Source organism: Triticum urartu, chromosome 6A, assembly GCF_056163025.1.
Source record: "Triticum urartu cultivar PI428250 chromosome 6A, HENAU_Tu73, whole genome shotgun sequence".
NCBI classification, from domain to species: Eukaryota; Viridiplantae; Streptophyta; class Magnoliopsida; order Poales; family Poaceae; genus Triticum; species Triticum urartu.
Genome location: NC_141878.1, coordinates 543342263 through 543359830, shown reverse-complemented (window position 1 = coordinate 543359830; position 17568 = coordinate 543342263). Strand labels below are relative to the sequence as shown.

The following is a 17568-nucleotide window of genomic DNA, read 5'->3' as shown; positions in this document are numbered from 1 at the left end:
CTTCGGGGTTAACCTAGATCAGAAGTTCCGCCGCCGCAAGGCTCTGTAGCCACCACAAACCAATCTAGACCTATTCCGGCACCCTGCCGGAGGGGGGGAATCATCTCCGGTGGCCATCGTCATCATCCTGGCGGCCACCACGATGAGGAGGGAGTAGTCCACCCTCGGGGCTGAGGGTTTGTACCAGTAGCTATGTGTTTAATCTTTCTCTCTCGTGATCTATATCATGGGCTTTGTTAATATAGATGAATCATATGATGTTTCTCCCCTCTATACTCTTGTTGTGATGAATTGAATGTTTACACTTTGTAGTTTTGTCATGTCGGATTGAATATTCAGATTTGAGAACACATGATGTATGTCTTGCGGTATGAATACTTAAGATGACAATGGGGCATCATATTGATTCACTTGATATACGTTATGGCACTCAACTTGCAGATTTCCGTGGTGATATTGGGGTAATCTATGCATAGGGGTTGATGCACGTTTTTCTTTTCTTTTCTCCGATAGAAACTTTGGGGTCTCCTTGTAGTTCTTTGTGTGGATTGAGTATTATGAATATGAATTTACTTTGGTGTTATTTTAGTACGAACTCTTGATTAGATCGATCGGAAAGAATAGCTTCCGTTATTTTAGTATGAACTCTAGGATAGACCGAATGGAAAGAATAGCTTTGAGGTGGTTTCGTATCCTACAAACAATTTCTATCTTTTGTTCTTCGCTAATAGGAACTCGGGAGTGATTCTGTATTGCACTTCGAGGGATAATCATATGATCCAACTATGTTAGCATTGTTGAGAGGTTGCACTAACGAAAGTACGGACCCTAGGCTTCATTTTCAAGCATTGCAATACCGTTTTTGTGCCCGTTTACTATTTTCTACCTTACTATTTTTATTTATTCAGATTATAAAATATATTTCTACCATCAATATTACACTTTTATCACTATCTCTTCGCCGAACTTGTGCACCTATACAATTTGCCATTGTATTGGGTGTGTTGGGGGACACAAGAGATTTTTTGTATTTGGTTGCAGGATTGTTCGAGAGAGATCATCTTCATCCTACACCTTCCACGGATTGATAAACCTCAGGCCATCCACTTGAGGGAAAATTGCTACTGTCCTACAAAACTCTGCGCTTGGAGGCCCAACACGAGTCTACAAGAATAAAGTTGCGTAGTAGACATCAATGGTGTTGGAGACGATGATGAGTAGCACCGCCCGACTTGGATGAAAGACGAACCGTGATGAAGAAATTGAGCAGTCGCGCAAAGCGCTTCCCAAAAACCTAATTTGTCCTCTCCCGGTGCAGAATCACAAGGACGAACGGTTATAGAGACTTGCTCTCCCTCATGCCGATGCACAACAGGGTTCGGATGAAGTAGACTACGGTGTCGGGCAAGTTGCGAGATGAGGCAAAACCCTAGGTGTTTTCGACGTGTCTTTGGCCACGGCCGGTAGCGGTATAATAGGACCAGACGCGGCATAATGTTGATCATGATCTCAAACCAACAAAAAGAAGCTCCGCCCATGCAAGGCAACAGACCGGATTTTGACGGATCATTCATGCGCATTTAAAGTGGTGGAGAGAACCACTATATAAAGAGGTCCAACACTTTCTCAACTAGTGGTATGAGACTAAACTTTAGTAACTCATGGGCTGATTTGAGATTTCAGAAATTGCTAATGGGCCAAGCCCATTTCTAAAAATTACTATCTGTCTTGCAATGCGAACTCGTCCAAATCACTGTTTTATCATTGCACATAAATCTATTAGGAAAGATAAAAAATAAAATGATATGTACACAATTCGCCATTTTCAGGCATTGTGCGTATGTGCTTCCTTCCTTCATTTCGCTATATTTAGTATAGATAGTGTTATAAAAATCATAGAAAGTTGCTCAATAAATTTTTTTTGAGGGGTGCTCAATAGTTAGATTAAGTGTTGCATGTGCGTGTTTACTAGTTAAACAAAAACAGAACATGGTCAGATTTTCTCTAAGTGCTGAAACTCGGGGAACCTTTTTCTTGGAACGTATGCCGAGATCAGAACTCGGAAATCTTCATTCAGCTGTTAGCTCGCTCTCAACATTCGCTGAGATTCTGATGTGGTGAATGCGACAGAGAGTAGAAACCGGGCAACCGGAAGAGCCACATGTCGGGCTCCTATTCGATAGGACTCTGTCGAGTCCCGAACTCGTAGAAGGTTTGCTGAGTTTCGACCAAGGAGTACTCGGCAACAGCAGGGGCCTGAGTAGTACGAACTGCCACACGGCACATTTCAATTCAACGCTTGTCTGTCGAGTTTTTCCCACCAGAACTCGGCAGAGCTTTGTACCATGTGGCATGGCATCTCTGTCAACGACCATCTCGTCTGACGGTGTAGTTTGCCGAGTTCTCTTTCTGCCAAAACTCGGCAATGCGAGCCTGAATGTTTGCCGAGTTCCCGACTCGGCAAATTTAATGACTGCTGACCCGTGTCCAGCCGAGTACAGAACTCAGCGAAGAAGTCGCCGAGTTTTTTTTTTGCGGGGATTATGTGCTCTGCCGAGTTCCCAAGAAACCTGGCAAAGTAGGCGAATCCAGTAATGTGGAGCATGCGCATGGTGATCCTACATTGGCACTGAGCGCACGGACCGAGTCCTCGCACCGCCCGATAAATAACTCCATGTGATAACAAACTTGGCTTATAACAGAAAAACTTGCTAAGCTAGAGGTAGATTATTCCAACACCCCCCACCCCTCACCACCACTTCGTTTGCACCAGAAGTCTTGAACCATGTGTTTTATTGTTGTGCTAGTCTTTTCCTCTCTTTTTTGAAAGGAGCTTGCCCTCCAAAAAGTCACTTTGGAACCCGGGTGCATTGGAGCCCTATTTTTTGAACTGTGCCAAAATGCTATTTTGAAGTTTCAAAAATTCTGAAAACAAATCAACATGTTTATATGAATGTATGTTACACATGTGTAAATTTTGATGCTGAAATAAGTAACCATGTGAGTTACACAAAAATGACAAAATCATGATTTTGGAAACATGAACAGTGCATGTATTATTCACTATTTGAAAATCACCATTTTTGTCATTTTTGTATAGGTTGTATATTTACTTATGTCATCACCAAACTTTACACATGTGTAATATACATTCATATGATCACGTAGAATTTTTTTCGGAATTTTTTGAAACCTTTAAATGTGATTTTCAAAGTATTTAAAATAAAGTCCTCTAATACATCCGGGTTCCAAAAATCCACTCTCCTTGCCCTCGGCCTAGTATTATTTTCGCGTCTTCAATTTACATTGCATATGTATGCCGCACCCACCCCACCAACCATCATCCAACATCTCGGATATGGAGTAAATGCGACTGTATGTCTCATCAGGTTTCAAAGTAGTAACCTAAAATGGCATGGGAGAGGGCAGAACCCTTGTGGCCATCGACAGCTGAAGTCCCACGGCCAAGGGTCTCTCTTCCCAACTCGACCCAAATCTGCTGCGGATCCTCCCGCAGATCGCGAGGTCTGCCCATGGAGATGGAGAAATGGGCTGCTGGAAGAAGGTACCGATCCCTGTCTCCTCCCGCAGTTCTTGATTTCCGTTGGTTTTCGTCGTCTCTTGCTTGCTAGCTCGGAGCAGATCATGTTGCAACTTGCAACTTGAGATCCGCTCAGCACTTTCTTCTGGGTGGGATTCGTGTAGCAGAACTTTATCAGAATATGGATTTAGTTTGGGTTCTTCTGGTGGGCTTGTAGAGAACTAATAACATTGGAAGATCCAGTTCAAGCTAACTTCGCTTTCGCCATGTGGCTTGACCTAAACCTTTTCCTAATGAAAAGAAAATGTAGCTAAGTAATTAGCAGCACAGGGGGGACGGGGGGTCTGGCGAGGTGCAGGCGCACAGGGGGAGGACTTCTCTCCGCCGGTGCACCATGTTTGGAAAATGTACATGGTAGTCCTGAAAGTCTTTCAACTCCATCTTCTTAGCAAGCCAGCGAAAAACGCCGTCGATCTCATCGTTGCAGAAACTGCAGTGATGAATAGTTGCAAGTCTCATGCTAACTTGGCTGTAAAAGTCTCACACGTCTTGGCCCATATTACTTCTGGAAAATCTGGATATCTTACTTGCTTGGGTCGGTTTAATTATGTAGCCAAAGATATGAGATTGGATTCATACAATATTGTTGTGCATACTAGCTCTTTGATTTTGTCTATTCTTAGTTTATGGATTATAAATCTTACTTGCTAGCTTGGGTCGGTTTAATTATGTAGCCAAAGATATGAGGTTGGATTCATTCAATATTGTTGTGCATACTAGCTCTTTGATTTTGTCTATTCTTAGTTTATGGATTATAAATCTTACTTGCTTGGGTCGGTTTAATTATGTAGCCAAAGATATGAGGTCGGATTCATACAATATTGTTGTGCATACTAGCTCTTTGATTTTGTCTATTCTTAGTTTATGGATTATAAATTTTATAGGCATGTGTTCAAATTTAATTAACTTCAAAAAATCTGCAGGATGGCACTGATCCTTGTGCTGCTGTGCTGCGTTTTTGGAGGAGATGCGTACGACGTCCTCGACCCAACCGGCAACATTACCATAAGCTGGGATTTCCAGGAAATAAAGGAAAGCTACAAGGTAAAATTGTTGCTGCTTAGCTTGTAGTCTATATATTTATTCTAATGTCTCTAGAAAAAGGTATCTTCTTAGAGGAAATTAATTGCACAAACACATAACCTATATGCATGGCTGAGGTAACACAAAACCTCAACTATAGGGATTTTCATGTTTTAGTGACTAGAGGGACCAACATTAAAAAATACAAAACTTCTAATTAATTACGTAGCCCATGTTTTCGTGACTAGAGGGACAGCCAATTAAGCTCAGCTTAGCATTCTGGAAAAAAATAAACATTTCAAAGCTTAAAAAATCTGAGCTTTTTAAAAAATATATCTGTTTTTCCGCTAAAATCTGAAAAAAAAAATTATCTTCCCTGATCAATCCGAGAAAGTTTTAGGCCATTTTGGAGTATTTTTGTATGATCAAGAATAGATAAGTTAAACTTTAAGCCAAATTTGGCTGAATCTTACAAAAAAAATGTCCAAACTTTAAAATTAGTGGACAAAATGGGCTGAAGTTTTTTTAGATTGATCGATGAAGGTGATTAGAATTACTGGAATTTTTTTTCAGATGTTATGAACTGTTTCATAATATTTTGATTTCTTTTTGTAGCAATTGTGACATTTAATAAACTAGTAAAGAAAGGGTTCTATATCAATGAGAGCTAACCGTACCAAAATCTCTATTGCATGCAGGTCCTGGTTAGCCTGCACAACTACCAGCTCTACCGCCACGTCGAGGATCCAGGGTGGAGGCTGAGCTGGTTCTGGGCCGGCGACGAGGTGATCTACGACACGACCGGCGCAGAGGCAACCGAGCAAGGCAACTGCAGCCTATTTGTGGGCGCCCACAGCTGCGAGAAGCACCCGGTGATGGTTGATCTGGCGCGGGGCGTGCCATATGCCCGTCAGGTGGACCACTGCTGCCGGGGCGGGGTGCTGTCCTCGCTGACACAGAACAGCGAGGCGGCCACCTCGGCGTTCCTCATGCACGTCGGCAACTTCAAGTCCTCGAGCGACGGCATCCCCCAGAAGCCTTTCAACTTCAGCCATGGGGTGCCTGGCTATAGGTGCAGTAACGCTACAATGGTAGCTCCAACGAGGACTCGGATCGGCAAGCACCGGCACGTCCAGGCGCTGAGTACGTCTTCTTCTACTAGTCTATCTAGCATTCTAGCTTCATCAGTTTCCTTAGAATGTTGATTTGATGAACTTGAATCGGTCTAGTCTATCTATCTAGCTAGCATAATCTGGACGTACGAGGATAGTCTATCTTCAAGGTGATCTATCTAGCATAATCTATCTACCTAGCTGTTGATTTGATGAACTTCAATCAGCCTAGTCTATCTTTAAGGTGATCTGCTGTCTAGCATAATCTATCTAGCTAGCTGTTCATTTGATGAACTTCAATCTGTCCAGTCTATCTAGCTTCATCAGTATCAGGCTATCTCTGATCCATTATCTACAGAGTTACTAGCTTGCCGAGATGCTGTTCTTTTTGCCATAGAAAGTGGTCTCCAAGATGTCGTTGTAGAAATTGATTGTCAGGAAGTTTTTAATCTTTTATTTTAGAATCATCAGTTTCCTTTAGATTTATGTTTTGAGCAAATCAGTTTCCTTTAGATTTTTTTTAGGTGTATCAGTTTCCTTTAGATAGTTATTATATAGTCTGGGGGGCGAAATTGGGCCTGGGGGGGGGGGGGGGCAACTGGGGCTATAGCCTCAGGCGTGGCCCAAGTAGCACCTATTTGCAAGAGTGTTTTTTTCTTCTGAATTTTAGACTTGGTAAAGGCCCAGCCCCAGGCAGTCCATGCTTCTTCAGTCCAGGAGTGGGCCGTGGCCGGCCTAGTCCGGAAATTATAGGCATGATGCCAAGCCGGCCAGCCCACCGTTGGTGCAGCCCACAACACGCGTCACCCTTCCACCACACGGCACGGCACACACAGACACAGAGTCGCACATAGCAGTCGTTCCTCGAAAAAAAAAGAGGACACAACGGATGTGCCCAGGACCAGCCACCAACTGCCGCCTCACGGCGCAGCCGCCGACCGCTGCCGCGCCGGCCACCGGCCACCTGCGCAAATCAGTGCCTCCCTGGGTCCCTCCCACCCCTCGTCTAGACGGCCCACCAGCGAGTTAGCCAGTCAGCCGATGAGCCGAGAGCAAAACCGGCAACGGCGACAGTAGTGGACGGCGGGGACTGGGAGGCAACTCCTTCTCCAATCCATCTGAAATTCGGAATCCCTGCAAGTGGTGCGCAAGTAAACTGAGTTGAATCGTTTCTGATTTTCTTTCACTAAATTCCATATAGGTCATTGTTCATTGAATCATCCCTCCCCCAAATCCCAAATTGTCCAAATAATCCATTCAAGGTCTATTTGGTACTGTTGTAAAATTGTTGATTTGAAGCTTACAAATTCACAGCAAAGGCATTGTTGTTTACTGTCATTTTGGTTTGGAGTAGTATATAGATGGTCAAATGCCATGGTTTATTTTGGTTTGGACTAGTATACATATGCAATTATGCATCTGCTCATCTTGTAATCAGTGAGAACACAAGGTACTGAGTGGTGGCCAATATCTCTAATGGAACACTATATATGGTTCAGTACTTCAAAAAAAATGTGTACTCTGGCCCGCCCAACAATTTTTTTGTACCTCTGCCACTGATTCTAGTTTGTATCATCTAAAATTTACTTCCCTAGTTTTCTGTGTCAGTCAAAAATTAATGAGTTGATGGTGTCAATTGTACTACTTTAGTCAATTTTCTTTGGTTAAATATATAAGTCCTCAAAATTTGTATGAACAGTTAACTTAACCTATGTCCATTCACAAAGAAGAACTTATGTCCATATCTAGATCCTTTTGTGATTGCTAATGAAGAAACGATGGGCTCGAATAATGAATCATGTCTTCATTAATTTGGTGTCAACTTTTTTAATGACGCACTTCGTTAAATTGTTCACATGTTTTCACCGAATTTTCTCTTCTGATAAGAATGAACTTCATCTTTCATTATATTGTGATTTTTTGGTGTGCTTCTAATGCACACGGTTATGTGTGATTTTAGACGTTATTTATAGCCGCTTAGTTTTAGCCCTAGTATTTGAGAAATCTTGGCTCTGCCTCAACATGACTAATTCTAATCCGATGACTATTCTTTTTTTCAATGTGTGCAGTGATGTGGCAGGCCACCTGCTTCTACTCGCAGACAGCGGTGGGCCCGTTCCGGGCGTGCTGCGTCTCTTTGTCCACGTTCTACAGCAGGACGATAGTGGAGTGCCCCCACTGCACCTGCGGCGCCTGCCCAGCTGGGACCTCCACAGCGCCGCAGTGCCAGGACGCCGAGATCCGCTGCACCGGGCACATGTGCCCGATAAGGGTGCACTGGCACGTCAAGAAGAGCTACACCGAGTACTGGCGGGTGAAGCTGTCGATCAACAATTTCAACAGGTTCAAGAACTACAGTGACTGGAACATCGTCGTCCAGCACCCGAGTCTACAGGAGTTGACCCAAGTTTTCAGCTTCGCCTACGAGCCGCTTGTGCAGCGCGGCACGATCAGTACGTTGTTCAAATCTTTCATATCTCCTCTTTCATTAATATAACTAAACGTATATATACAAATGGGAGCAAAAAAGAAAAAGGATGGGTGATCCCATCTAGCCAATTCCTGCTATAGGAAACATGTATAAATCAAGAGTTTAACAGACTAAAAGCTTGATTCAGTCCAGTCCTGATAATCTTGAAGGAGATGTTGCTTAGTTCTGTGTTTCAACAGTTCCAGATCTTTCTTTTTTTTAGAATGAAGACGCCGGAGGCGTCCGGCTTTAAATTAATAAAGCCCACACAAGGCATAATCTAACAAGTTCAACACAGAACAGCATAAAGTAAAACGGCCGCAGCCAAGGTACGTTACATGCTACCGGCCGAAGCCTGCGAGGGAAAGAAAATAAGAAGCAGCGCACAGGCGGCCAGTCCAAAAGATCGCATCCAACGGCAAGCTAGTGGCGGGCGCCGATCTGGATCAACCGTATCCGCTCCATAGCCTCCGTCATCCGATCCGCATCACGCCGTTTCCCCAACGGCGTCCATGTCTGTAGGAACAAGTGGCATTTGAAGATAATGTCAGCCGGGTGAGAAGGAAATTTGTGCTCAATAGCCATCTTATTGCGCGTAGTCCAGATGACCCACGGCAAAGCACCCACACATCTCCACAACACACGGCCAAAACCGCCCTATGAGTGGCTAGAATAGCGCGGAGGTCCCGAGCTGAGAGCGGGTTCCAGTTCTGATCGAAAGCCTCCCTAACCGCACTCCAGGCAAAGCGGGCCAGGTAGCAATTAAAAAAGATGTGGTTGGCATCTTCGTGATGTCCGCATAGAACGCAAGAGCCATCGGAAGGCCCGTTCCTACGAGCGATGTTATTAGAGGAGGGCAGGCGATCCCGAAACATCTGCCACAAGAAAATTTTGATCTTCAAGGGGATAGACGCTTTCCATAGCCCCCTAGCTATGTCCAGGGTCGGTCCCTCGGTCAATTTGTTGTACAGGGATTGAACAGAGAATTTCCCAGAGCGCGAGAGAGCCCAGGAGACCGAGTCGGCCTCAGGGCGAAGGACCACTCCCGCCAAAGCAGCAACGAGCCCATCCCAACAGGCTCGTTCGTTAGCGAGGAGGGGTCTTTTGAAGGATACAGCGGGTGGGTTGGTGCGAAGCGCGTCAGCCACCAGAATATCAACGTTAGTGGCTAACTGATAGGCAGCGGAATGGCTTTTCCACAAGGGTTCCGTGCCAAACCAATGGTCCAGCCAAAATCGCGTTGAGGAACCATTGTTGATGCAGAACTTGGCTCCTAATGTGAAGGCGGGCATAACTTTCTGGTATCCCATTCCAAAAAGGTGAACCCTTAGCTTTGGAAGTGAGGAAATTCCCATCAGGGAAGTATTTGGCGCGAAGAATGTCTGCCCAAAGCCCCTGCTCGTTTTGGGAGAGTTTCCAAATCCACTTGGTTAGGAGTGCGACGTTCATGAGTTCGGAGTTAAGGATCCCGAGGCCCCCGAATTTCTTAGGGCGGCAGAGCGCGGCCCATTTGATCAGGTGGTACTTCTTTTTGATCCCAGTTCCTTCCCAAAAGAACTTGGATTGGGGGTATCAAGCTTGGCATGAACCCCATCAGCCAGCAAGAACATGCCCATAGTGAACAGAGGAAGGGAAGAGAGGCTGGAGTTAGTGAGGATCAGCCTGGCCGTTGAGGAGAGGAACCGGCCGCGCCAGGGGCTAACCCTGTTCGCCACCTTGCCGTACAAGGGCTCCCATTCAAGAATAAAGATGTGTTTATTCGAGATAGGCAGGCCCAAGTACTTAATTGGAAAGTTCCCTAGCTTGCAATTAAGCAAGTTGGCGACACGAGTAGCGAGCAGAGGGTCCATCCCAATGGCGATCACCTCACTCTTAAGGAAATTAATCTTAAGGCCGGAAATGAGTTCGAAAGCAGGGAGGATGAGTTTGATCGAGGCTACGCTATGATCGTCAGGCTCAAAGAGCAATAAGGTGTCGTCCGCATATTGAAGGTGCGTGAGTCCTCCCGGAATAAGGTGAGAAACCACACCGCGGATGTGGCCGGCGTCCTTAGCCATGGCTGAGAGGGCGTCCGCAACAAAGTTGAAGATCAGAGGCGATGAGGGGTCCCCTTGCCTGAGTCCTCGTTTGTTGCAAAAGAAGTTCCCAACCTCTCCGTTAATCGACACAGCAGTCGGGCCTCCCGAGACCAGGTGCATGATGCGGTGAACAAAGCCTGGCTCGAATCCCTTCCGAGTCAGCACCTCGCGAATGAACTCCCAGTTCACGCGATCGTATGCTTTCTCAAAGTCGAGCTCGAGGAGCACGGCCGGTTGCCCAGTGCGTTTAAGCTCGTGGACGATCTCTTGCAACACTATCGGCCCTTCGAGAATGTTGCGACCTTTGAGAAAACCGGACTGACTGCGATCGATAACGCGCTGCGCTACCGGGGCAAGTCTAGTCGCATAAGCCTTATAGTTGATCTTGAAAGGCACGTTAATAAGAGTGATGGGACGGTACTGCTTAATAGTGTCGGCCCCTTTGACTTTGGGAATGAGGCTGATGACACCATAGTTGAGGCGCGAAACGTCTACCGTACCTAACACAAAACCATTAATAATCCCGTAAAAGAGGTCTTTAAGCACAGGCCAGAAACGGCGGAAGAACGCGACCGGCCAGCCATCCGGGCCAAGCACAGTGTCAATCTTCATTGCTCTCACCGCTTCGTCGATCTCCTTCGTGGAGAAAGCCAAGGCCAAGAAGTCATTTTCGGCTTGCGACACGCGGGCATCTTCTCCCCAGAAGTCAGCCCGGAGGTGTAAGGGCTTCTCCTCGGCTGTTCCGAACAAGCTGAGGAAGAAGTCATAGATGTGGGCCGCGATCTCGGCCTGACTAACCAACAGCCCTTGATCGGATTGAAGTCTCAAAATCGAGCACTTCCGTTTATGGCCGTTGGCAAAGGCGTGAAAATAGGCCGTATTCGCGTCGCCCTTGGTGATCCACTTGACGCCGCCCCTACGACGCTAGTATTCCTCCTCCTCCCTAAGAACGGCAAGCACCTGGTTCTCAAGTGCGTAACGGTTGGCCCATTCTGCTTCCAGGAAGGGTCTGGAATCAGCTTGAGCATCGAGGGCTTTAATTTCAGCGATTATAGCTTCCCTAGCGCGCTTCGCGTCGCTCCCGTGGTTTGCACCCCACCCACGGAGGAAACCACGAAGGGCACCGGCCGCCGAGATCCAAGTGTCCAGAGGACCCCTAGAGCAGCCGACCGCAGCTCTTGCACGCTCCCAGCGCGCAATGAGCAAGGGACCGAAACCCTCGACCTCAAACCACCCTGTTTCAAAGTAGAAACGAGGGCTGCGCTTGATCCGGTCCTCCCCAGAGGCTAAAGATCAGCGGCACGTGGTCCGACCCAATACGCGTTTCTGCCACGAGCGTACACATGAGTTGTTTGTTGGTCCACGTATATCTAGCGCCTGTCCTAGCGATCTCCCGCAGGGCACATGCCACGATAGTATTATTGAATAAGTTCACTCTAGGCCAGTCTATATTATGGTTGTTCTTATCCGCTCCCGAGCGAATAAGGTTAAAATCGCCCCCAAGGACAATGGGGACGTTGGCGGCTTGCTTGGCCCCAACCAAGCTTTGGATTTCACCCAAGAAATCAGCCGCCCGAGAATGATCGGCCGGTCCGTAGACGCAAATAATCGCCCAAGAAACAAGAGAAATCCTGTGTTTAATCGTAACTGCAATGAAAAACGAGCCCACATCCCAGCTTACAACATCACTGTTACATCCCACAAGAAGACCGCCAGAGTGACCCACAGAAGGCACCCAGCCCCATACAAAATGATGAAGGGGGGTCGTAAGCTGCCAAATCTCTATACGTAAAATCAGCTTTAATCGTTTCGTGAAGCGCGACGACGTCAGTACACTCTCGGGCAATGTACTCCTTAAGCTGGGTACGACGGCCAGAGTGGTCGCAGCCCCGAATGTTCCAGAAAAGGTAGCGCATCAGATAATACGATTGCGAAGGCGCACCCCTCTGGATGTCACCGGTTTTGCCACACGTTTTTTAGCCGGGACACGGCTCGTTGAGGGGGTAGCCTCCACCTCCCTGGTTTCAGCAGCCCCACCCGACGGCACAACAGACCCTACAGGGTCTGGCACAACCAGAGCCGTGGCAGAGGCCTCCCTGGCCTTTGCCAACACGACAGCTTCGGCCAGAGCCGCTTGGGCATCTTCGCGAGCAAGAATCAACGACACTAGCTCACCGCTCTCCGCACCTACTTTAAAACCGCTATCATCTAGGATCAAGACAAGTTCCGGGTCTGTAAAAGCATTCAGAATCTTAAAGGAGGGGGGGGGGGATTACCTGCAGTTTCGAGATTCTTCTCCGCAAGGCGCAGCTGCGCGCTCTCCATGGATGACAGCTCTCCCAGCTGTGCCTTGGCCCGGGCACTTGGTGCGCGCTGGGACACTGGAGAAGCGCGAGAGCGCCGAGCCTTGGCCGATGCGCCCGCAGAGCCCAGAGCCGCCTGCAGGTCCACGCACGCCGATGCATTAGGCGAAGGAAGGGAAAGCACGGCGGGGTTGGCCGAAGGCTTGCGTCCAGCCGTCTTCTTGGGAGCACGACCGGAACCCCCCGCGCTGCGGCGGCTTGACAACGGGGTTTGCATGGATGGTTCGTTGAGCACCACACCCGTGTCAGAGCCCAGCAGACTGGGGGAGGCCGGGGCGCCCGAGAGCATGGAGCCAGCGCCAGCCAACTCGACTGGTTAAAATCCCCCCAGCAGCGTGCGCGCCGGTGGCGGGCTGCTCCCTGCCGTATCCGCAATCGCAAGCGCTCTCGGCGCCGCCACTTCTTTGTCCTCGACGAGCGCGAGAGCTTTGCGGCCCAGCATATCCCAGGTCTCTGTGTCAATCGACGTGTCCGGCATGCTGTCCTCATTCTCCTCGTCACGGCAGGCCATCTCCACATCTTGCTGGTGGCTGGCAATGGCGGTACCCGGCCCTCCCTGAGCCACGGGCGTAGCCTGCAGCTGGCCAGTCGCACCCCCGGTCCCCGAACCAGGCTGGCCCTGTTTGTCGCTAGGGCGGGGAGGAGCCTTGTCAGAACCTGGCGCCACTGGTCCCTCACCCTGCGCTTCGGGAGTCTTTCCACCTCCACCTTGATGTCAAAGCCATCATGATTGAACCATACTTGCACGAAGCCATTCATCTTGTCCGGAGCTTCGCATCCAAACTTCATCCTCACCGGTCCCATCCGGATGAGTGAGAGCTCGTCCACCACAATGGGCCTGCCCAACATCTTCAGTCCTTCCATCAGGCGGTCGACGCGCCGGTACTTCTTGGGGATGCCATGGAGACGGAGCCACACCTTCGGCATGGAGAGAGGCACAATGGTCTCCTGGATAGAATCACGCACCCGCACCGTAATATCATTGATAGAGAGAAACAGTTTACCACTAGATTTAGCCATGTGCAACAGATGCGCGGAAGGAAAAGTAACCGTGAAGTCATCATCACCCACTTGAGAGATCTGCCAATCCCAGTCCCCCGCAAACATGTGCTTCAACTCCTGCTTGAGTACGCGCAGCGAGAGCCTCCCTAGCTCCGCTGACAAGATAGCCCCATTGGCAGCCTGGAGATCATTGCCCTCCACCTCCTCTTCTTCCTCGAAGTCCAAGCAGAAAAACCCTTCACCCGGTATCGCACTTCCCATGATCTGAAGGTGGAGATGCTTGCCCCGCGTCGGGCAAAAGGCCGAGGCGTGCCCTTCCTGCTTACAGATCACGCAGAGGGGAGGAAAGGTGCACTTGGCCTGGAAATGCCCGGTCCTGCCGCACTTGAAGCATTCGTCCCCCTCTTCTTCGATTGGAATGGGCGTGTCCGCCGACCCGCGCAGCGCGTCTGGCAGCACCACCGCCAGCGGGACGGCCGACGCCCGCGGCTTCTTGGCCAACGGATCCCCATGGCCCCCACCACAGAGTGGGTGCTCCTACGGCTTGCGCTCCAGTTCGCGCCACCGCGCCCCATTCTTGCGCTTCTTCTTTCGCTCCTGCTGGCCCCACCAAGGGGGAGGAGGACCCCAATCCCCCTCGCGCCCGTGAGATCCAGAGCCATAGCCTTGGCGATGGCTACCCCCATAGCCCTGGCCGGAACCACCACCTAGGCCTTGCTCGAAACCACCGCCACCATCTTCACGCCCCGCCGCCCTGGCCCGCTGACGACGCTTCGCCTGCTCCCGCAGCGCCTTCTCACGCCGCCGCTCCTCGTCGGGGATCGGAGGATCCATCGGCCTCTTCTCTGCTCGCCGGTCTCCCATGGCTGCCACCGCAGCAAAGGAGCAAGTGAGGGGTGGAGGAGGAGGAAGGGGGGAGAGAGATCTGGCAAACCGCCTAAAGCGCCGCACCTCACTGGGACGAGCCAGAAACCCTAGCGAGGGGTCGCGCACGCCCCTGCGCAGCCATATATAGCGCCGCGGCCAGGGCTCGCGGGCACCAACCTGGACAGGCCAAGAGGCACATGGCCCAGCCGAGCCAGGCCCAGCTGCAGCAGCGTCCACCTGGCCCCCCGCAGCCCCACAGGAATCCACCCCTGAGGACGGTTGGGCCCCAAGACAGCCCGAGGCCGGCCCAGGCCCAACAAGCGCAAGCTGGCCCAAGGCAGCCACCCCGCCCGACAGCGGTAACCCTAACGTGTCGCCACCTGCGCCGCTGCCGCCGACAACAACGCCGACGCGGGCACGAGAGGGAGCGAAGGCCACTCCTCGACCGCCGCCGAGGCCGCCGCAAGGCCAAGGGACGACGAGGGGGCGCGGTCCACCCGCGGGCTCGGCGCAGAGGGCGTCGGTGGTCTCCAGCACCGCACCGCCGTAGCCCGAGATCCACTGCCCCCCGGGGCGAAACGACGACAACGTTCTCCCCGACCGACGCCGGTCGCCACCGCCACCTGTACGAAGTCGCCGAGGGTCGCGCCAGCCGGCGGGGGAGCCAGTCGCGGCGGGGAAGTCCCATCCTCGTCGAACTCGTCCGCCGCCAGGGCCCAGAAATGACCACCGCACACCCCCCGCCCCGACTCCGAGGAGCACACCGGAGCCGGGCACACCGGGGCGCCACTCGGGCCCCGCCGAACTTGCACCCACGCATCAGCCGCGGCGAGGTCGCCGGGGGAAGCGGAGTCGCCGCCCGCGGCACCTAGGACCGCCCCCAACGGCTCGCCCGAGTTTGAAAACATCTCTCGTCGCTCGGGACACTAGATTGTGAACAGCTTCCAGATCTTTCTTGAGTAGAAGTGTCCAAGATGCGATGCTAGGGTTGATCTGATTAAATACTTGTTGTTCCTCTGCATCCATATATGCCAGCAACCTGTAGGTGCGGAGTTTAGTATCTCAGGTTGTAGGAGTTTATTTTCCCTAATGCAAAAGAATGTTAGGCATGCATATGTAGTGGCTGAGCTTTGGGCTCGTTCTTTTGTTGTAGCATCCTGTAGGTGCAGTTTGAAGTGCCTCAAGATATAGGAGTAGTTTTTCCTGTTACATATGTTAGGCATCGAAGTTAAGTTTGTATGGGACTTGGTCTGTATGCTGTGACTCCATTTTCGTAATGAAAATGGGGGCCGTGTGGCCCCTCTGATTGAAAAGATATATATGCCAGCAACCCATAATAACAATAGTCATAGCCACACGAGATGGGAGATGGCAACTCCTTCATAGCCAAAATGATCAAAGACAGAGGTGTCTCTTTTCTTGTTTCAATCCAGTCCTGATAATCTTGAATGAGATGTTGCTTAGTTCTGTGTTTCAACAGTTCCAGATCTTTCTTGAGTAGAAGTTTCCAAGATGTGATGCTAGGTTTCCAAGATGTGCACTGAATTTTCAAACCTGCATACTATACCATAACATTTGGAGTACTCTGAATTCTTGCAAGACTAACATCTCGAATTTGCAGACGACACAGGCCTCTTCTGGGGGCTCCCACGCTTCAACCAGATGTTGCCCCAGGATGGTACTGTGCAGACAGAGGTCCTGCTGAGGAAGGGCAAGGATTTTAGCTTTTCTGGTGGGTGGGCACTGCCTAGAAAGATATACTTCGACGGCAGCGAGTGCGCGATGCCGCCACCAGACGACTTCCCCCAGCTGCCCAGCAGCAGCCCTGTTCAGCGCTTCTCAGGAGGGCACAGGTGGCTGGCCTCAGGGGCCGTCTTGGTGCTTGGACTTCTGCTGACTTGAGCAGGTAACTACTTGTGATCATTTGTAATAAATAGATGCACTGTTGGCAGATTTCTCATCCCATCATGATATTTCAAACTGTGTGGCTATTTGCAGCTCTGGCGCCGCCCCCGGGAACGAGACGTCATCGACATCTTCGTTGCAGGTCTTCGGGCGATGGCTCTCTGCTTGGCGCCTTCACTTCCTCCACCACCTCCAGAGCCGGATTAGGCACTTGATACCGACGCGCTGAGGCATGGCAAGGCCACTTGAGGCGGCTCCCTTGGCATGTGCCTCCTTTTTTTGAACAATATTGTCCTATGTTTGTGTACTCTGTATGTGTGGTGTGAATATTTTTGTTGGATGCTTATGACTATGGTGGTTTGCTTGGATGCATTTTCATGTAGTTTTGGTTGTCAACACCATAGTGACTACTCATATGGTGTGACTCTTTTTGTTGGATGCTCATGACTATGTTTGTGTACTCTGTATGTGTGTGGTGTGAATCTTTATGTTGGATGCTTTTATATATTTAACTTCTGTTTCTTAGCAATCATATGGTATATACAAATTAACTTATATCTTTCTGTTCACTACTCACTTATGTCACTAGAAGCATCAATGTTCGCTGGCGGTGACCTTTTCAGACTGCAGCCATGTGTTTATGCAGTACATTATTTACAGTAAAATTTGTATATACCATATGAATGCTAAGAAACAGAAGTTAAATATATAAAAGCCATGTGGCCATAAGAGGTCATGGAGGTAAAGCCCGACGAGAAATTATAAACCTGACTCAAATATAGATTGAAGGCACCACAAACTCAATCTTGTAGCAGGATGGGGTACACAGCCATGAATCGTTTATGAATTATGATAAGCTACAGAAATGTCGAAAAAAAGTGTATTGTATGTAAAAGCTTCTGCTTCTTTAATTCCTGAAGTTCCTAGAGCTTGGTACACACAGGTTGCTCATATTCTCAATTTTTCGTCTGATGTGAAAACTATCTCATACCCAGAGAAATTAAGTAGTAATAAAGTATTCTAAGCAAGAAGGGGGCGGGACAACTAACGATCTTTCTTTGGAAGAGAGATTTGGGAGTTAAGCTCTACAAAGGATTCTTAATTATGTTGAGTTTTTTAGGTTACATATATGAAGATTTTGGTGTAC

General features: G+C 49.3%; 1 protein-coding gene across 1 annotated transcript; it reads left to right on the top strand.

Moving 5' to 3' along the window:
- Positions 1 to 5316: 5316 nt before the first annotated feature.
- LOC125514877 (COBRA-like protein 7) lies at positions 5317 to 16884 on the top strand. Its single transcript, XM_087528720.1, has 4 exons — positions 5317 to 5767; positions 7806 to 8189; positions 16138 to 16422; positions 16515 to 16884. The coding sequence occupies exons 1-3, from the start codon at positions 5317 to 5319 to the stop codon at positions 16416 to 16418; spliced, it is 1116 nt and encodes a 371-aa protein (XP_087384846.1). The 3' UTR covers positions 16419 to 16422; positions 16515 to 16884.
- The last annotated feature ends 684 nt before the right edge of the window (positions 16885 to 17568 follow it).

Coding starts and splice junctions, on each gene's coding strand:
- LOC125514877 (XM_087528720.1), top strand. CDS start 5,317: ATGCAGGTCCTGGTTAGCCTGCACAACTACCAGCTCTACCGCCACGTC. Junction 5,768..7,805: donor CCGGCACGTCCAGGCGCTGA/GTACGTCTTCTT, acceptor CAATGTGTGCAG/TGATGTGGCAGGCCACCTGC. Junction 8,190..16,137: donor TGTGCAGCGCGGCACGATCA/GTACGTTGTTCA, acceptor TCGAATTTGCAG/ACGACACAGGCCTCTTCTGG.